At 39.8% G+C, this 21,723-nt stretch overlaps 1 protein-coding gene across 1 annotated transcript in view; it reads left to right on the top strand.

Annotated features, from left to right (window-relative positions):
- The first annotated feature begins 1,834 nt into the window (after positions 1 to 1,834).
- SBF2 (SET binding factor 2) overlaps positions 1,835 to 21,723 on the top strand; it is a 192,054-nt gene continuing 172,165 nt past the window's right edge. The window contains exon 1 of the mRNA XM_026034657.1: positions 1,835 to 1,889. Coding sequence (XP_025890442.1) covers positions 1,835 to 1,889 — 55 coding nt within the window. The remainder of the gene's footprint in view (positions 1,890 to 21,723) is intronic.

Below are 21,723 nucleotides of genomic sequence, written 5' to 3'. Positions count from 1 at the left end.
GAGAACTCTGCCAGGTCTGGAGCTTCCCGACCAAATTGCCTCTGTTTTTATCAACAGGACGTTGCACTGCAATGTCCCAGCTATGCAGAAAGTATAGGTACTGAATGTTTGAGTCAGAAACAGAAACATTTCTGTGAATCTGTTAATGCCTATCCTCTGAGTTCCACCTAATGCTGGATTGCCAGGGGCAAATTCAGCGCATTTGCTGAATTTCGATGTGCATCCACGACGTGCGCCGGTGCTGCAGCAGTTCCTCGCTAGCGTAGCTGATGTCCTTGCTGTCAGACAGGTCTGGACGCACACGGGAGCTTATCACAACGTTTTGTCAGACTCTCAGCCAGTCAGCCCGGCATGGTGCTGTCAGACACCCTGCTTATCTCCACCATCGCTGCCCAGGCCGGCCAGGCTTTGAGGGCGGGAGACCCAAAGGTGTCAGGCTCATTTGTCCCTTATAATAGCAACACGAATCTCCTCGCGGCCTGGCGGGGCGCCCGGGCGGGCACCGCGCGAGCCAGCACGTCGCGCCCGGCGGGTCGCCCCGCGGGCAGCCGCCGCTCTCAGGCTCCGATGGCCCCGGGACGCCGGCGCGGGCGCCGCGATCCGTGTGAGGCGCCCACAGCGGCAGCCCGGGCAGCCCCGCGCGGCGCGAGACAGAGCCTCGGGCAGCGGTGCCCGCACCCGCTCCTCCTCCGCCGCCCTTCGCGCCGCGGCGCTGCGAGCAGCGGCGGGGAAATCCCTTCCCTGACGTTCGCCTGCGGCTGAGGCCTCGCGGCAGCCTGAGGTAGCGCCGCGCCGTTAGAACCGTTAGGCGCGTGCCCTTAGACCCCTGGCGCCGCGCCGTTAGAACCGGTAGCCCCTAGAACGCTGACGCCCTGCCGTTAGAACCGTTAGTCCCACGCCCTTAGAACGCTGGCGCCCTGCCGTTAGAACCGTTAGCCCCGCGCCCTTAGAACATTAGCGCCCTGCTGTTAGAAGGTCGGCGTCCTGTCATGAGAACCGTTAGCCCCGTGCCCTTAGAACATTGGCGCCCTGCCGTTAGAACCGTTAGCGCCCTGCCACGAGAACGTTAGCGCCGTTGGCGCCCTGCCGCTAGAACATTAGCGCCGGGCCGTTAGAGCTGCTTGTCTCCCAGCTGCGCAGGCCGACTTTCCCCGCTGTGACATGTCCCGCACATCCCGGACAAAACGTAAACAGGAAACATTCTGGAAATGCAAGTCTCGGTTCACGAGACTTAGCTAGCGGAGGTGATTTGCACTCGCAGCAAGGCTTTATTTTGGCATACGCGAAGCGGGGGTGATGCACTTCCCTGCCTGCCCCGCACAGGAAACGTCCCAGTGCCGCAGGGCAGGCGCGGAATGAGTAAAAAGTGTCGCTTAAGTGTCCTGCCACGTTGTCAGGAACAAGCGGCCTAGACCGACGGCCCGTGGAGTGGGTATTTCAAAGGGAGCCACCGGCAGGGCTTTCCCGCAGCCTTTGTGCAGACAAAGCCGCCGCTAGGCTGGCCCTGGCGGGGAGGATCGGGCGGGGGCTCAACCCGGAGAGGCATCCGGAGCAAATCGGTGGCGCCGGCATGAGCGGCCCCCAGCAGCGCGGCGGGCCCCGCGCTCCCGCCGCAGCCGCGGCGCAGCCGCCGCCGGCCAAGCCGCTGCCCACGCCCAGCCCGGCGGGTCACGGCGCAGCGGCGCGCAGGCGCACAGCGCCCGCGCCTCCAACATGGCTGAGGTGCTGCCGCTTCTCCTGCGGCGGGCGCGGGGGGGAGGATGCTGAGCGGCCCGGGAGCCGCAGCCGCCGCCGCAGCACGGGTGGCGAGGCCCGGGGCGGGCTCCTCTCAGCCATGGCCAGGCTGGCTGACTATTTCATTGTGGTGGGCTATGACCACGAGAAGACAGGTAGGTGCGGCTGCGCGCGGTGCCCTGCCGCGCCTGGTCTCTTCCCCCTCCCCTCGGGCCAGCCCGGCCCCTGCCCCCCCCCGCCGGCCCGCGGGCCGCAGGAGGAGGAGACAGGCGCGCCCCGGCCGGGGGGTCGCGGGGCGGCTGCGCCCCGCCGAGGCCACGGCAGCCCGGGGCGAGGCAAGGGTTAAGCGCCCCTTCCTGGGGCGGAGCGGGCCGGCGGGAAAGCGGAGGGGCGGCTGGGCCGGGTCGCGGCACCGCCGGCCGGCAGGGAGGCTTCGCCTCGTGCCCGCGCCTCGGCTGGCAGCGCCCAGCGCTGCAAAGCGGGCAGGGCGCATTCTAGAAAGCGGGGGAAGTTTAAAACATCTCTCTGGAACGTGCCTAGCGCCACCTTCCCCCGTGGTCCCGAGTGGCCGAGCGGAGCCTCCGGCTGTGGGCGAGCGGGGCAGGAGGGGAGGCCGCCCGAGCGCGGCCGGGCGCCTCTTTCCCGAGCGCGCCTCGCGAGGGGCGGTGGCATCAACTGCGTCTCCCCCGGCGTTTTGCCGTTAACCTCCCTTCACGTAAACACCGTGGCACGAACACGGGCAAGGCTGCGGGGCCTCGATGGGAGGCCGCAGAGCTTCAGGGCTTCTTGGATAGGGGCCTGTCAGTTTATTGCCCCTTGAGAAGGTGCCGGCTGCTCATGTAGCACCTAGGCAGCGCCGTGACCTTCGTGAGCGACTATGGATGCTGGAGGATCCGGATGCTTCTGCCTGCTTAGATGAAAAGAAAGTGCTGTTATCTGCTCTTCCTTTGGGGTGAAGGAGAAAAGAAGCTCTATCACATAGTTTTTGTTATGATGATATTACATTGGTTTGTTGCTGAAGAGTCAGCATACAAATTGGCTTTGAAATGCAGTGACTGGTAAATGTATGTGTTGAGTGAGTGCTGTGACCCATTCTTTAAATGTATTTTCACCATGAACAGTGTTTTAAATAGCTAAATATACCTCAGTTTATTTGTCTATGACTAAAACAAACAGTCCTCAAACTTGATACTCTAAGTAACTCTTTGCTTTGGGGTAGCAATTACTTGTAGTATTTATTCACTCTAAAAGTGTAAGTAATAAAATATCTGCAGTTCTTTCTTTTTTTGGGGAAAAAGTATGACCTCTACATGCTTAAAGAATAAGACATGTTTAAAGAAGTGGGCTTTGTTTCTACTATTTTTTTTTCTATTTTTTTGAAGTGGTCCTTTTCTAATTGCCATGACAAAATTATAAAATACGTGAAATGATTAAAAACGAAGTATGCTTTATATTCGAGATGAATACACCCTCCTCCTCTCATGTTCAGAACACTCTCACTCAAAATAATGAACAGACTACATGAAAACAAAGAATTTCTCCCTTGCAAAAAAACCCTCAAAAACCAAAACTGATGAAACAAAACAACCCCCTCCAAACCAAGCTGCTTTTAAGGAGGAGATAAAGCAGTAGACTGTTTTCTTAAGGGGTTTGCTCAGACAGACATAGCCACTATGTGAAATAAAATTGCAAATTAGATTGGAAAGTTTTACGTTTGTTACAGATGTAGACATTTAAGTTATATGTTTAACTTTCTGTATGTAAATTTTCTCATAAAGCTTGGTAAAATTGCTTGTATGTATGAAGCTGAGTAGATCCAAAAAAAAATAACTCCGTAATCAGAACCTTAATTTGAAAAGATCACGCCCAGAAAGTAACTACTTGGACTTCATAATCTAAATTACTTGTTGCTACGTTAATGCTTCATACTTAAAAATGTTTGGGGAAAAAACAGCATTCATTCTGTAGAACACTAGGCATGCATTGTTTTCCAAATTCCTTACCCCCACATACAATCCCATAGTACATGGGACCTTTCTGTGCTGACCTTTCTTTTTCTTGTAAAGTCGCAGCTTTCTTGATGCATTATTATGACTTTCTAGATGAAAAAGCTTTCTAAAATTGCAAATTATTACCCATAACTTTTTTTTTAAGTATGTTCTTCATTTCTTCCATTCTTAGCAAGGCTTGGACTTATTTTGCTTTAATAAATTTGATTTATTTTTCATTATGATCCCATTTTTGTACTGATTTCACGTGTATAATCTGTGGTATATCTTTGTGTAAACATGCAAACAACAATCCTGTAACCTTCTCCCCTTCCCAACCTGTAAGTCAGCATCAGTTTGGATAATACGTGCGTGTGGTTAATAAGAAAGGATGTTTATAGTATTTACTCTTCTCCAAAAAGACCTTCTGCCTCTGCTATTTCTGTATAGCAGCCGTTGGCTGCTTTGGTTTGCATTGTCTGTAAAATATGTAGATTTATTTCATGTGAAATATTAACAGTATGGCAAATATAAAATTATTTTTTTCATAGATTAACTTAATTCAAACACACTTGCTATAAGTATCTGAAATTTTGTGTTTATGCTTGTGTGTAATTTAGGAGCAGGTTTCTAGATTTCCTAGTTTGGGGAAAAACTTTTTGTTACTGGCATTACAGTTTCTGATCCAAAATGATTGGTCTTGCGATGAAAAGCAATTATGTTGTTCTCAGGTGAATTAAAGAGGACATGTCTCCTTTGAGGACATTCTATCTTGAGTTCATCTCTGTGTGAATCTAGGCCTGTATAAGTGGGCATTGCTGCTGTTTTAGAGATGTGTCATTGTCTTAAACCTTTCCTTTGGCTGTATTTAGCAGTGCAGTTTGGCCCTTGGATGGTGCAGTCCAGGATGCTGAGCTGTCAGAAAGACTCTGCTTGTTGAATGCTTTGCTTTCTTCAACTGTTTTTTGACCTGTGTTAGTTCTCTCTCTCTCTTATTTTATTTTTTTCCCTTCCCCTATACTAAGTTGACACAAACAGGGTATGAGATGAGTGAAACAGGGAGGAGGAGGAGCTGCAGGAGGACAGATGACTGTACCTCAGTTTGTATCTGCTTAAATTATCCTGGATCCTAACCCTTTAGCAGGAAGATGTCACTCAGATGCCTTAGTTTCTTAGGTAAGCTGGTGGAAGTCGTAGGTGCCTTAGAATCGTGAGTTGTTTAACAGGCATTTTCCTCATGCCTGAAAGATGCTGTGATGGGACGCACAGAGACTCAACCTGAGTGACCCATGAACTGCTGTGCACAACTTCGGTTTCAAGGACTTTCAGTCATATAGAAAGTTAAGGAGATGTGTTGAATAACATAGTTTTGGATATGCATGAAAGTAATCCAGGCTCCCTACATTGCCATGTTATGTCCTCATGATGAACCTGCCCTTTATGTTTTCAAGGAAGATATCATTCACTTAACTTTATATTCATTTCACATAAAACTGACTGTATTTCTATTTATCGACTATTTAATTTGTATATATTGCCATAAAACTTCAGCATATCGTAATTGTAATTGCTACTCTGTATTTAAAAGCTGATTTTGAGCTGTTATGAAGAACTGCAGTGGCAGTAACTTCTATTGGACATTTGTGTTCAATGTTTTGACAAAGTTGGAGAAATTGTAAGTGAAAAAATCATTTTTGCCCTTTGTACCTTTTTTTTCTTAAAGAACATAGTGCAAATTTGAAGCATTTTGGTGGTAGCCTGAATGTAGTTACTCTTTCATGCTTGTTTTTTATTCAGTTTGACCTTTACAAAGGTAGATAACCACAGCTTTTTTTTCAACTTACCAGCCAGTATAAAGCTGTTACATAACTTGATACAAAAGGCATACACAGAGGTTTCTTTGAAGGCAATGAAGCTGCTGGAAAATTTAGGCACTCTCAGCTAAAAAGCAAAACAAAAGTCCCAGAAGACCTTACTGTATATCCGTTTTCCTTTTGCAGGGATTTTGAAGTGTATTTGATGTGCTTCACAACAAATTCCTGTCTAATATGTTTGCATAGTGGAATGTGGATGGGATTTAGGAAGAACACAGATGTCTGCAAAGATCACATAAGGGCATGAGAAAATATTTTTTCAAATATATATATAAATATATATATATGCACACATGCATATAAGCCGTAATCATAAAATTGTTATTGGAATTTACAACATTTTTTATCTTTGCTCAGAGACTGAAAGGTAAGATTTCAGAGAAGATAACTAAATACTGGACTTCTTAAATTTGCTCATTATTCCATAATGTGTTTTCTTTAAGATGCTGTTTTGCACCCAGCACTTAACTGTGAAAACTGGAAGATGGGGAGGCTCTGTCTTCTTTTGGGCTTCTTTCATGAAACAAGACAGACTAATGATTGTTTAGTTCTTCCTGCTCCTTGTTGTTGTGATATGAATGACAGAAGGTTGTGATATGAATGACAGACTTGCAACAGTTTAGCAGTTTTATTTGACTGCTGTCATAACTGATAAGTGCTGATATAGTGTTGGCTCTGTTGTAGTTGTTTCCATTTTGATTTTTAATACCTTATTTTTAGGGAAGCTGTTCTTGTATCTTAGCAGGTTTTGAAATCAGATGAGAGATTCCTGATACAGTGGCAAAAGTTCCTAAATGCGGTTGTCTGATCTGATTTGTGGGTGGATTTTTTTTTCTTTTTTTTAGAGTGATTGGCATTAAGTATCACAAGATTTGTGTGTGTGTGTGTGTTTATTAGTATTTATCATATATTAATAGGCATTCATTTGTGCTGATGTATACTTGTGGAGTGAATATTTTGTTCTTGTCTTGAATATACTTAATATGTGCAACAGGAAAAATACAAAATTAAGGGAATCAAGCTGTTACTTCAGTGGCTTTCTTATCTATGTGATGGCTTTGTTCAAGTGCAAGCTGCATCTGAATACAAATCTTAAAGGAAAAAAACAGCTACATCCTTCCTTTTGTGCCAAAATAATTTTTCTAACTGTAATTTAATAAAGCATTAAGTTTGCTCTCAGAACAAAGGCAGAATGGAGATACATGTGTGATTTTGTATTGATAAAAAGATTGCTGTAGCTGTGTGTGATTAAGAGCATAGGTGCCCAAAACCTTTTCCAGGCAAACAAATTACTATCTAATGTAAGATACTACCTCCTTCCTACAAATCTTGCCCCTTCTTGGCTTAGCCTTCTGAATAAAGTGGTTTCAAAGGCATTTTGTTGAAGTGGAGTGAGAAAAGAACATTTTCATTGAATGTGTTTCTCTCCTGCAGTGAATCTATCTTGAATCTCCATTTGGAGAGAAAAAAGAAGCAGTATTTTTTTGTTAGTGTATCTTCCTTAAATGTACTGAAACTAATTATTCTGATGTAAAATATTGATAAGAAACAGTGAATTGTTGTTCTGAATCTGATTTGCTATCCTTTCAGAAAAATCTAAAATCAACATAGTTATAGCATAGTTTTTCTTTCCATTAAATGCCTGCTAGTGTTGTTCCCTGAGGAACCTGGAGTTGAACTCTTTACTCGCTTCTTGACTTAAGAATAGCAATCGTAATAAAATGTATGTTTTTTTTCAGCCTCTCAGTTTAAACTAAGACATTCATGATTTCATTATTGTATAAACTATATTCATGTGTCCTGAAATATGAGTACATAGATTCTGTTGAGAAAAGCAGCATTTCATATCTTTGGAAATATTTTAAGACTAAACTGCAGTAAAGAAACTATTGTTCCCTTTTGCAGTGCTGGATTACCTTTGTGGATTATCTAACAAAAAGACACTTTTCATGCTGCGTGTTCATGGGCAAGCGTTTGTTATGCAAGCCTGAATGCTTTTAAGGCAGTAGCCTTCTCCAACTGCAAGCGTATTTTTCAGTGGGAACAATGAGAGTGACATTCAACTCCTCCAACATCACAAACGTGATAGTTTTATAACACTGGGGAATTTATAATAATTGTATTGATGTGATGGTTCCCTGACATCCATTTAAAATACCAACCACCTCCCTGGCTACTGCTGATCATGAAGTAAAAAAAAATGGGAACTGCTGTCACTGTGGCATCATTTTTGAACTTGAAATAGACTCAGTGTTCAACTTGATAAAAATCAGTTGTATCATGTAAGTACACATTGGAAACCATCCTTTGATTCAACTCCTCTTTTATGCAGCTTTTGCAGTAGCATGAGGTTTCTCAGGTTCATTGTTTATATAATAACAATTATTGTTGCTGGACACTAGTGTTACTGACGTGATTGACTTTCATCAGTTTGATATTCTGGAAATCTTGTTCCAGTTATATGTGTTTGTTGAAATACATCGTTCCTTTTGGTATATGCTGAAGTCAAGGGAAATCCAATTAGTGTTGATTGGGATTTGGCAGCTAAATCCCTGCTCACTGATCCAATAACATGCTTGTTATTGCTCATCTGTTATGAGGCCATCTATCTAGATGCATTGTGATTTAATGTCTACAGTTTTTATAATTTGCATTTGTTTTGTTTTTGTTGGGGGAAGATGGGTCTTTGTAATCTGGTGCTTGTAGTGTGGTTTGCATGTAGTTTCCTACAATTTCAGAACACACTTAAAGCCCAGAATTCCATTATCCGACATCTGTCTGCCATTTGGGTACATCTCCAGACAGACTGGAAACTTCCTCCTAAATGGTAAAGACTTGTGTTGAATTTAATTGAATGATAACTGGAAAGAAGGTAAGATACTCTGGGGGAGATTGCATAGATCCTTGCTGATGCAAAGGAGTTTGCAGCTCTCCTTTCTAGAGCCTTGGATTCCTTTGTTGGAAAAAGCATGCTTTAGAAAATGGTTTTCAAAGAGCGGCTTTTGCCAGATGCCATGGTTTCTGGTCAGGGAGTGTTTGGTGTCATCTGTTGGCAGCATCCTCTTCAGGCCAGCAGTGGGTTGCATATCACTGCGGGGCCATTTGGGAGCCTGTGACCATAAGCCAAGGACTCTCCTTGCTGTTTGCTCTTTGACCTGTTCTGGTATTTTAAAATTCTTTCCATCATCTCCTAGTTTGATATTTCAGGTTTATCCAGGAAGAACCTCTTGCCTTAATGCCTCTCTTCCTTTCTTTTTCCTTTCTTCCCTCTCCTTTTTCTCAATCAGAGTTTCTGTCTAGCCAGTTTTATCTATCCTGTGTTTTCATGAAATGAAGTCCTCCTGTTCCATCAGTCTGGGTTCTCCTGTTTTTCATCTCAGTCTCTTTTTGTGTGTAGTCTGCCTTTTGTCCTTTTCATTTGAATCAGATGACTTCCTCCTTCATTTAGGCTGCACGCCAGCAGTTGTTGATATCATTGAAAGCAGAGTCCCTTATTTTTGTTCCTGCCCTTACCCATAGCTTACTTATCCCAAGTAGTTGTTAGAAGAAGAAAATTTGTTCTTCTCCCCTTTGGGCTAGAGGATATGTTGTTGCATAGTGTATGTGTAATCTGGTCTTCAGGTAAGTTGGTAGCAGAGATTAATTTGAAATTAATTTTTCAAGTATCTAGTTGTTAAAATGAGTGTCACTGTCATATAGAGGAAAAAGGCCAGGTTTTATCATTGCTATAAATCTACACGTGTTTACTAGAATTTTAGTTCGGGCAAAAAGAAAAGTCGCTTTTTTTTTCCCCTCCAATCTTATTTTTAGAAACACCCAAAGCATTTTAGAAATTTTTATGCTGAAAAAATTGAGTCTAAGGCAGTTATTAAGCACTAAGATTTAAGAGAAGATTGCTTAAATTGTGAGAAGATTGCTTACATTGTGAATAATTGAAAATAGTTATAGGATAAGAAGTTTAGAGCATCCTTTGGAATAGTTCTAGCTATTAGCTGTTACTGCATACGTAAATAGCATTGCACTGATGCTTCTTCTTAGCTTCTCATAAGTGCTCCGGAGCTGAAACAAAACATTCAACTTGACCATTCCATTAAACTCTATATCCCCATTTTTTATTTACATGATGTTCTTTATGTGCTTAGACCAAGAAATCTATGGTGGCATGTCCTTTTCTGTAACTTTTGTTCTGTAAAAGATAAATATAATTCCTAATAAGCGTAAGTTGACTGTACTACTAACAAAAGTACTCAAGACTTTTGAGTAAGTGCATGTTTGGAATGTTGTTATTAACAGACTGTAAAAACTTTTTTTTTTAAATTCTGGAAATGTTGTTGAATGGGTTTACTGTACTTTTGAAAGAGAAACCAAATTAAGAAACTTTATTAAACAGACTGCATTGGATAAAAATGCAAACAAATAAAACATGACGAAAGGCTCATTCTTTGTTTCTGGACAGCTGTTTCTTCATAATTAATTTGTTTTCCCCTAAATGTATGTGTAGTTCTACAAAACTTGTGTTATGAATAAACTATTACTATTCTATATTGTTCATATGTGTTATTTTTAAACTAACTTTAACACAAAACATTTTGCATTCTGCTAAAATAAAAAAATAGTTTATTCTTTTATTTCCTAAAATACACATTTAAAAAATACTCTTTCAATATTGTAATAGAAATAGGATCTCTTTCTAGTCACTCTTCTTGAACTTGTGAATTGCTGTTATGAAAGTAGGACTGTTTGGATCTGTGAGAATTTTCTTCTTCACTGATCCATATTTACTGCAGGATGGACACTGGACAGCTCTTATACTGATGCTGTAAAGCTGGTAGAAGATGCTGATTTGTTTGGTTGAAGACTATTACTGAATTAATTGTGTCTGTTAAAAGTATCTGGATTTGCCCTTGAGATGTAATTCTTGCCTGCCCTGAAAACCTGGAGTACTCCCAAGGCCTGGAGGTGGCTTTTGTGCAGTTCAGGAGGTTGCTGGTGTTTGGTGAACAGCATGTGCTCCCGGAGGGACCTGATACCGCAGTTTGCGTGGTTGCTGCTGGAGAGTTTTTACAGGGGGGTGTGTGGGTGTGTGGGGGGGTTTGACTTTGCAAAGTAGCTTACCCTGGGGCCTCCCCCTGGGCTATAGGTTGTCTTTCTATGCAGTCCTGCCCAGGCTGATCCCTGGCTGAGGTTTGACGTGGGATTTTGACTTCATGTTTCCTAGAAATACAGTAAATGGTTTATTCTTATTTTAGGCTTTTGAGGAGCTACTTGCTTTTGCAAGGTATGAAGATGGTTAGCATGTGTTTCTCATAACACTGATGAGTTTCAGTGTGGTTTGAAAAAACAGACCAAACTGGGATTTGGAATGGATTTTTTTTTTTTAACTATTTCCCAAACAAGTAAGCTAACTAGGCATATGTGTAGAATAAAATGAGTTTTTCTGTGTTAATGAAAAGGCAGAATTTAAAGTTTATATATTGAGAAACTTTTGCCTGTTCTAAATTATGTAAGTGCTGCTGAGAATTGAGTTTCCTCTGTAGATATGTCTACTTAAAACAGGCACTTAAATTTTCACAAGAAACGCTGGTCAACTTTGCTTGAATGATTTAAGGTAGTGACCATGGAATGGTCAGGTTTGCCCTCTAGCTGGAGGCAGGTGCCCCCGCAGCAAGTTTGAATGTGGATGCCTGTTCCTTAGGAGCTGCACTGATGAGCTGACACTTTAGCTCAAGCTGCCAGGCAACATGGCTTTGAGCTGAGATACCTGGATTTGTGTTCAAGTCATTGAATCACGGTTCACGGGCACGGGTTCCCTTTTTTCCCAGCTCTAAGGAGCTAATAGTTTCCAGCAGAGATGCAGCAAAAATAACCAGAGGTGCTGACATCTACCTTAAACCATCTCAGCAGGTTTTACTAGGAGCGGGGTGTCAAAGCTGTGATGGCAGCTGTGTTGGTATTATAATTCAGCAGGAGAGCCAAAGCAAGTGTCCTGTTTTTTTTGGTTACAGTCAACTGAAAGGAAAACAAGACCATACAGAGCCACATGTTTGCAATGTGGAATCCAGAACTCTTCTTTCAAAAGATTCTGTTTCCTGTTTGATTAATCTGCATAAATAATGATACCAGGTTTGTCACTGAATAAACAGGGTTGATCCAAATTGTGATACTTTTGTAAGGTTGTTGTTTCAGTACTATGTTTTCCAAATATTCAGTTTATGGTGTTTATTATGAAGTGAGATGAGCTCATATGTATCTAATAAAAACAGCCTCTGTAAGGCTATTTCATTATTTTGCCCTATTTTGATGCTTATGGTGCGTAGCATCTTACTAGAAAAGGCAAGACTGTTACTGAGGTACTTCTTCCTGAGAGTGTTCTTGGAAAGTATCTATTTACAAAATTCTCAACCTTTCTGATTTTGTTAATAGCTGTTTAAGAACACATACTTTTACTGGCCTGATCTGTAGACATCAACATTGATGATCTTAGCTCTTTTTCCTATTTGCTTGATAGAAGTCAGAAGAAGGGAGATAATGACTTACATATGTGCTTAATTCTGACTAAACTAAGAGTCGTTATTTATTACCATGAGGTAGACTGTTGAGCTAGGCTTCTAAAATCTTTTTGGGATTTTTAATTTGGGATATCTTAGTGTAAAGCTAACAGAGAAGGGCTGCAGAAGGATCTCGTGATACTCAATGACTAGATACTAGTGTTGGATTAAATTCCTTGCTGATGAGTGTAAGCTATTGTACAAGCAGAGGGGACGTCCACTTATAATAATGAGTGGTGTTGGGATTTACAGTTTAGGAGAGCTGAATGTATTATGTCCCTGAGGTCCTTTCCAGCCTTCCTTAAGACTCAGAACTGTAGGAGCGAAGGATGAATAGAATAACATCCAGGAATCTGTTCTTGCCCATTGTGGCATGAGGAGCTGTAGCCTTTGCAGTTCTTGGTGGATGTTTGTCTAACTCATTTTTAAAAACCTCCACTGACAACAGTTTCATAATCCGCTTTGTCAATCTATTTCATTACTTCTCTGTGTGACGTCTGCAAGGGTTTTCATAGTGTCAAGCTTGAGTGTTTCTTCGTATGATTTAGGCCTGTTACTACTCTTCTCCTTGAAGTGTGGTGACCAGAGTGGATGTGGTGATTCACATTAAGTCTTGCCAACTCTCAGAGCAAAACTGTTATTTGCTGGTTTTGCAGGCGGTTCTTGTGTTTAGACGTGGCTCTGATTCTGTGATTGTTTTTCTGCCATATCACAACATTTCCTGTCACTTAGTGATCTATGTTAACCATTTTATTTTACCCACTACTGTGTGCAAGCAGCTGTTCTGCCCTAACTCTCTAACTGCATTTTCTGTAGTCATAGCCTAACATTTCTTGTGACTTTTTGCCCAGGCTGGCAAGGTCATCTTCAGTTCTCAGTGTCCTTTATTTGCATATTCTGAACGTGATTAATATGTATATATATGCATATAGGTATATAATATGTATGTAAATAGATAGAAAATGTTCAGTTTTGTCAGTTTCCCCCACCTGAATGTTGTGATTTAACCGGTACAGGTAAAAAATGAACATCAAACCCTGTGATGCCTCACAAGATCTAAATTTGAGATAAATAAAAATATTAATAGGCCTTCATAAATAAAAAGATGACAAAGGAGCAAAGGAGGACTCAATCTCTATTTATTCAATAATTTGCAGACAGAAAAAAAGGATTTTTTTTTTAATGATACTTTTAATAAGAGCAATGAATAAGATAGTTCATATGAGGCTGGGATGTGTAATTGCTGCAGCAACCAAACTAATGACACGTTTTACAGATTCTTGTCTTTTGTCTTGTGTATCTGTATCAGTGTTGCTACTGAGCAAGTGCCTGTGTGTGAAAGATGTCTTGAATACTTCCTGTTTTCAGATTGGATCTACTGGCCAGTATTTGTTAGGGTAAAGGCAGGGGATCACATAAGACTTATTTCTGTAGGAAACCTACCTGAAAGCATCATTCTTGCTCATAAGAATATAATTTACTGGTGTTTACTGGGAATATGTTATATTGCCTTATGGCTGGCTCATAGTCCACATAATTCCTTGCTAGGAAATGGGACTTCATTTTCTTAAGTTATTCTCTAAATACAAAAACCCAAACTCTTCAGTTTTCTACATTTGCAAAATGTGGATTGAAGAGTTTAATTATTATTTTTACTGTTGGTGCTGCATGTTCTGGAAATGCATTTGAATTGTCAGACCGTAGCAGCGTCGTTTGTTTATGGGGAGAGAGTCTGAAGTAAGGGGATATGTGATGTGGGGTTGCTAGGACAATAACCATAGAGTCATATTTCCTGCTTGCAGGGCAGTTTTTAAAGAATAATCTCACAGAACTGAATGAATTCACTCATTGCATACAATTACAAACAGATATTCATTTGAAGCCCCTGTATTTTCATGGTTTTTGGTTTTAGTGTAATATATAGCTTTTTGGGGGGGGTTTGGTGTAACTGTGGTTAGAGGTCAGGTGCACTGCATGGACAAAACATGATACATGAGATAAAATTTCAGATTTTGTGAAGAGCTGGCAAAATACTGGTGTTAGAAGAAACAGAAAGGTGCAGTAACACTCATGATGTTTCAAAATTAATGTGCATAGTCCTTCTTTATTTTCTTAACATGTGTAATATCCTTTATAAATGACTACACTTCTTGTATTGGTGCCTATCTCATGTAAATCACCATGGCAGCTGTGTTCTTCGGGAAGAAGGGGGTGAAGTAAGCTGTTAACCTTTGAAAGCTGAAACACAAACAAACAGTGTCCAACTTGTGGAAACTTGTGGATGTTTCTAACAATGGTGTTAACTTTGATTTGCCTTTTTGAAGTCAACCTGTTCTTTTTGTTCTTGGTTTGAAAGCTACAGGTATTGTTTGAAACTCTTGCAGCTGTGAGGAACAAAGTTGGTCATGCAGTAATTTAGTAAGATGACAGAATGAAATGATTTCCACTGCTGCGTGATAATCTGCTTTCTTTTGCCCTTGTAACCATGATCACTGACATGTTCTTATTTCTGTTTATTTTAAAGCAAATAAGTATTGATTGAATTTCATTCTGAGTCTATTTCCTTGGACCTGTTGTTCTGGCTAATGTTATTTTTGACCTGAAAATACTTTTGCTCAAATTCTGTTCCAATTTCTTCTCCTAAAAGTTGCTCTAGGTAAGTTGTCTTATTTGTAGGGTGTAGAATATTACTAAAAATGCTCTTCTAGTGCTTCAGGTGCTCTAAAGTCTAATGTAAAGTTTTCTCAGGCTGCTCATGGATAAGATGGGAACTGGTGACACCAGTTCTTTGAAATTCTTGTGTGAATAGACCCTACCCCAGTAGTGCAGAAGTACTGCACAATACAAAACAAAAAGTGTTTGAATGCTTGGAGCCAAATTGTCTTAAGATCATCTTGTATTACTTTGCAATATTGGTTTGCACGTGCTTATGTGGGCTTAAGCTAGTAAAAAGGATGATCAGCCTGAACTTTGGCATTAATACCATCTGGGCAAGTGGGTAAGAAGCAAGTTTTTGTTAAATACATATGGGCCATAAGATATGGTTGTACTTACTGGAAAACTCTTTGTTTTTGCTCTGTTTTTAGTCTATAGTCAGTCCAGACAAAATATTTGCCCTACCAGGATATGTGAATCATACTACTTTTTAAAACTTCTCATTTATCATCTCTGTCTGTGTTCTGAAAATGTTTTGTGTGAGGGAAACACTGAGTACTCACAGTAAGTTTATTGTTAACATGCGTTTTCACAGCTGTTAAGTAAAATCATGCTTTTGTAGGATCAAAATATTATTGAATTGTTTTATCCTATTGGAACCACAGGAAGCATGCAGGGTGGGAAACTTCCAAGTGACTCTTCATTCCTTATCACCTGTAGGTGACCAGTGGCATGTAGATTTAATAACAACAAAATCTTGCCACTGTTTGTTCTTGCCAGCGAAAAGAAAGGGGGAAAAAAAAAGTTACTCTTTCTTCCTAAATGCATTGTGGGTTTTTTTTTTTTTTTTTTTTTTTTTTTTTTTTTTTTTTTTTTTTTTTTTTTTTTTTTTTTTTTTTTTTTTTTTTTTTGCCAGATGGAAATTTTATACTATTTTTTTCCAGTCAAAATTTATTTACAACAGAATTGACATTTATGATTAGGTAAACAGTTTGCCATGAGTATGTGTTATCTATGCATTTAAGGATTGCTGTGTGTTGGGGCTTGTTTTTATTTTTAGTCTTGTTATAAGTGTTGCTAAGGATATATGCCTGTGCCTTAAGTGAGGAGGGTCTTGGGGAGAAGAGAGAAAAAAAATATATATGCGCGCGCACACACACACACACACATATTTAAAAGCTTTGAAATATATATGCTGTTACCTGAAGAAATGCAGCAGATGACTTTGCAGTTATAAAATACTGTAAGGTGTGAAAATTTTACATTAAATGTATCATCAAAGAGTTTGATAACATGTGATACCTGTGAATGATGTCTGTAATGATGTGAGCCTGCACAAACAATAGTTCAATTCCTTTCATTTCGGAAGTGTGGCCTAACAAATGCTTCTAGGCAGGAAGCATTATAGGAAAGTGGTGTCTTAAAAGCATGAGGAATGAGCAAGGGTGGTAGGAGAGTTGAGAGCAATAATCAGTGTCTTTTGGAGAGTTATGCAGTACACAGAGGAAGAATCCCAGGCTGCACTTAAGAATGTTTTTGTTTCACTGTTAGATGCGTTTTTGTCACAGTAATTGATTCATCATAGAATATTAAGTCAAGAATCACCCTACTAACCATCAGTTGTTCTTTCCTAACTAAAATCATGCACATTGATTTTTTTCCATCTTACATTCTTTCATTGCGCATGAATGTACATGCAGAAATTAACCTATGAAGATGAATTTAATATTACTTTTTATGTCAGTGTCAGAGAAATGTATATGAAAAATAGGACTCATTCTAACAGCCTTTTTTTTTGTTTCACAGTGCAATAACAGTTTTTGTTTCAGCGCAGTAACAACCTCTATATTAATACTGACTACAGGAAAATAAAAGGTGGATAATGAGATGCTTTCTTTGGATCCCTTGCACAAAGTTGAGGCAAGGGGGACCAGAGAAACCAAGAAAAGAGAGTGATGTAGGTGGAGAGTGAGAGAAAAATGGGTAGAAGTTGTGCTATTGCATTAAAGACCTTTGATAGGAAGTGCCTGTAACTATCAGGAAGTTGCAATGATCTCTAAGAGGATTCTTATGCCTCTTTTGTTATTGTTTGTTTGTTTTGTTTTGTTTTTCCTCTTTTATACCTATTGATGCTTTTCAGATTTTTTTCCCTTGTTCTGACAGAATGATTCTGTTTCCTGTTTTGTATCTTCATGAAGTCTCCTCAGAGTTAGAGGAGATTATATACACACACAGCATTGTCGCCCATAAATTCTCAGTTCTCTAAATCAATCCCAAACATTTGCTTAGTATTTGATGACTAGATTGTGCTACTGTATGTAGGAAAAGAAATGCTAGAAATGGATGACTATGTGGCTTGGGCTTTGATTTTCTGCTGTGCTCCTCTTTCAGTGTCAGTGGTCTGACTGACACCAAGTGTAGGTTAGATGAAGAAAACTGCAGCGCAGAAATTTGGAGAGCAGCTCTCCATTGCAGTATGCTTTTCATTTCTATTGTATAGACTGCTAGAAGAAATGGAAAATCAACTTGGTAGTTTTCAAAATACTGATACTTGTGGTAATAGTAACAGGGCAATATATCAAATATATTGTTTGCAAAATAGAGATTGAGTTTGTGTTTACCATATGAAATCAGTATACCTGCCAGCCATTTGTCCCTGTGGAGTAGAACCTAGGCATTAAAATGCCTTTCATAGAAGGGATAATTTTTAATAATTAAGGGCTGTGTTTAATATATCCTTATATAAGGATTAAGGACTATTTTTAATATATCGTATGACATATATCCTGAATTTTGAGTTAGAATAGTTAGAATAGTTGCTAGTTTATTTCTAAAATTGGATGCGTAAAAGATTTTCTAAACGTGTCTGTATACTTGTATGTGTGTATGTATGTTTTATATGTATATTTTTTTCCTCGATAATGTTAAAATAATTCTATCATCCTGGAATGAAATAATAGGTCATAGTCATTTTTTCACTTTCTTTTTTTTTTTTCACACTAAAACTGTAAGCACTGGTATCAGAAGGAAATGGGACATAGAATACTCTGTTTTTCAGTGCATTCACTAACAGAAATTGAAGACTTTTTTCACTGGCTGTTAATAGTGATATATCTGGTATAACAGTAGTAGAATTTAGTACTTCATTTGGCAGGCTAAGGAATGCAGAGAGCTAGGGCTGTTGATGCACAATCATTCTTACAGCTGATGAATCCTCACTGAAAAAGCCTTCTGCGTAGAGCTGCCATGGTGTCTTGGCAATCTTCAGCTGCTCAAACAGCCACTGGAAGGGCATGTTTAAGAAACAACCCTAGGCTCTTAACCCTGAGGACTGGTCATCTTACCAGACAAAGGGTAAGGGAAGTGGAAAGGTGGCTTGGAAGCAGCTTCCTCATGCCCTCCGCTCCTGTGATGCGGGTCCTGGGCACCTCGCCAAGCATAGGTGATGCAGAGGACCTACTGTGATAGCACACTCTTGGAAAGCAGAGAACGGATGTAATTTGTGACAATTTGCATGTTCTGTGAAGGAAGATGAATTTTGCAGGTAGCAAGGAAGCAAGCAAAGTTATATTAGGGATTTGCATGGCAGTATGAGTATTTTGGACTAACTTGCAGTTTGCATTTGAGTTGCCTTAAAAAACAAGCAAAAAGTTTTCCCAGCTTGTTAGTCTCATATGGCAGATTCTTGATTTGTTAGGAATAGAATTTGTATTTGTCTTCAGTGCTAGAAGGCAGTAGTTGTAGTGTGCTGTCTTCATCCCAAATGCGTTGTAAGTTCTAAAGAATAAAGAATTAAAGAATTTCTTCAAGTAAATTATTTAGTACTCAGATCAAATATTTACTTCTGCTTTTTAAATATTTAAATTTTTATTTGGAGAATAAAATAACATTTTATTATCAATTGTAGTTAACACAGATTGTATCATTCTGATTGTTCTAGAGTTTTTAGAGTGTTTTCCCAGTAGTTAATAATTTGCACATCTATATTCTCCCCAGGTCTAAAAACAGCATTTTATGCCCTTATCTTGCAGTACATCTTCATTAGTGCTGCAGATGAGACTGAAGTCATTCTGCTGTGAATATTCACAAATGTTCACAAATGTAATTGTTTCCTTTATTGTTTCAATTAAACTTTTAGTATTGTGTTTGTATTTTTCACCATTTGGAATTGATCAGATAGGGGAATATTTGAGGCACTGCATCAGAAGCCACAAAGTGGATTTGGGTTAACTCAGCTTGGCTGAGTAACCAGTTACAACTTCAGTTCTATTAATAGCACTTCCATCTTACTGATGCTGAGTTTCTAAAGTAAATATATATATATATATATATAACCTAATGTGAATTATTATCATTAACTGTGAAGCTAACAGTAGAGAGATATAAGTGAAAATTTATTAATTTTGAATCTGAAATGAAATGTTATTTAGAGGTAATGCCATTCATTTTCTGTGAGCTGAAATGGAAAAAAAGTGCATCACTTTTTGAGGCAGAGTTTACTTTTTAACTTGCCACAGATTTCCTTTAGGTAGGTTTTTAAGTTACAGACCTACTAGAGAGTCTACTTAACACTGAATCAAGGCAGGTTTGAAAGATGCTCATTGACAAGTATATTAGATCAGATTTGCTTCAGAAATGGTACCCTCTTACCTACATGCCTTCTGATGTCATTGAGTTTCTGGTCTTGTTTTCCATCTGTGTGCTGCCAGTTTTTTTTTTTCTGAACAGACAAATAGATTTCAAACTCACTGCTTTTGTTATCTGTTGCACTTCCTTTTCTCTTCCTTTAGTCTGCTGATTTGTCAAGCCTGCATGTTTGAACAGGAGTCCACTGTAGTGTTGTAGTATGTAAGTGCAGTTTACTAACACCCTGCAAACACTATTTTGCAAGTGTAAGATTGGATGTCAGAGTGTTTTTATTACACTGAAATGGTCTGGGTAGGTATTTCAAATTCAATTAAAAGTGATTTTTTCACAGTGTAAAACAGAGTGAGAATGTACATGTTAGTTCCTAGGTTGTGTTAATGCGAAAATGAACAGTTTGGTGCCTAAAGTACTCTCAGCATGGAGGCCGTGTCATTTTGTTTCACCAGTTAAATCATAGATACCTTCCAGTCTTTGTACCATGTAAACAGTTTTCATGCGAGTCAGATTTTTAATTACAGGTGTGTTTTTGCTTTTCAGAATATTCTAGGTTATCTTCAAGAACTTTCTTTGGTTACTGTTGTGGTCTTTGAACAGTTGATAAAGTTTTTGCCTTCCAGTTCTTATCATAGTAACAGTCTGGGAGCAGTCTTGGGCTGCACGGGCTACGTGTACGGTATGTTCGTACATCCAATAGAGCCGAGGGATATGGTTCCTGTTACAGGTACTTCTAAGCACTGTAACATTGCTGGCTGTTTCTGAGCATATTTGATTATTGGTAGAAAAAAGTAGGGTAAATGTCACTTCCTGTGACAATTGGAAAGTTTTCAACGAGCCTCTGCTCATTGAAAATTATTTTACTTTATTGTGTGTGGTTGATAATTCTTTGGCTTATTGGCTCGAGGATGTTCTTTGTGGAGCAGTAGGGATTTAGTACAAATAACACAAGAAGTCTCTAGAGAACTGCAAAATGTTTATTGGCTTTGGTATTTGCTTGGAATTGTTCTAGGGTTTTTTTTGTGTGTGATTGCTATTTCTTCTTTTTTTAGAAGCGGAGAAATATGCGAAAGCACAATAGACTTAACAGAAGGGCTTCGGTATAATATTGGTGAACAAAAAAGGCCAAATGTAAAAACATTACATTTGGAGACATAGTTGTAATTTAGTATGTCTTTATACCATTTAATGAATTTCTTTCTGTGTATGTGTGTGTTTTATTTTCCTCTAAAGGTCTATGAACTAAAAGATGAATGCTACATATGAGAATTCAGGATGTGTTCCTTTTTTTTCCCATGTTCATGCCCTTCCTTTTGTTCTGCTGCCCACTTGTTCAGGATGTACGGAAGGTAGAAGTGAGATGTGGAGTGGGTTCTTAGTAAGTGTTGCTCATGGGTTTTCTCTTGCAGTGGGATGCTGTGCCTTTTAGCAGCCTCTGCTGCCCTCTCCTGCTGTGCATTCTGGCTTCTAGTCCTGGTAAAGGGAGTGATTTTCAGAAAGGAGCCTGGATAAAATGGGCCCTTAAGGCGTTAGGAACTGGCGAGGTAGATACTCCATTCACCCTGATGCCCCTGTATAAATGTAAGATACTTACAGCTGACTGTGGGGCTCAGAGCCCAACTAAAGGATATCAAATGGTGTTAGAGAGGAGAAAATCTCCTATAGCTTTTATTTGCTGTTGGATTAGTATTTGTGGTGTGTTTGAGGCTTACTATGTTAGTTATAGTAGTAAGTTAGGTATAATAGAGTTGCTTGTACTGGAGGTGGAAGGCTAATCTTGCACAGCCAGGAACTGCTAGGAACGTTTTGCATATTCTTGGATCACATGCAGTAGGAAAAAATGCTTTCCATTATATTATTAACAATACAAGAAAAAATAGATATTTAGAAATAAATGTTAATATTTCATGTGTAATTTAGTCAATCTAGGCAATACTTGATTGGATACAGGCTAGAATTGTGACTTGCTTTCTACTCAAAAAACAGGTGTAACTTTAATATCATTTAATATGATATTTTGCATATAGATTAAATGAGGAGGGAAGACACTTTGAAAAATTTCTCTGTAAAGATATGAAAACTGATGATTCATTCTCTGGGAGAGTTAATTTCTTTGGGAGAAATTGATTGCTCTGAAGGTAGTTGATGAGAGCACTAAGGAAGAGATTAGAAGCATGTCCTGGAAAAACAATCATGTGGTTTTGCAAGTATTCTGTTAAATTGTTTAACAGTGTCTTTAAGGGCCCCTGTTATGTAGAGCAAGTAGAAATGCAGTTTAGAGGG

Source organism: Nothoprocta perdicaria, unplaced genomic scaffold, assembly GCF_003342845.1.
Source record: "Nothoprocta perdicaria isolate Ctin4 unplaced genomic scaffold, notPer1 scaffold_15, whole genome shotgun sequence".
In the NCBI taxonomy this organism is placed as follows: Eukaryota; Metazoa; Chordata; class Aves; order Tinamiformes; family Tinamidae; genus Nothoprocta; species Nothoprocta perdicaria.
This window is presented reverse-complemented; position numbering and strand designations above follow the sequence as displayed.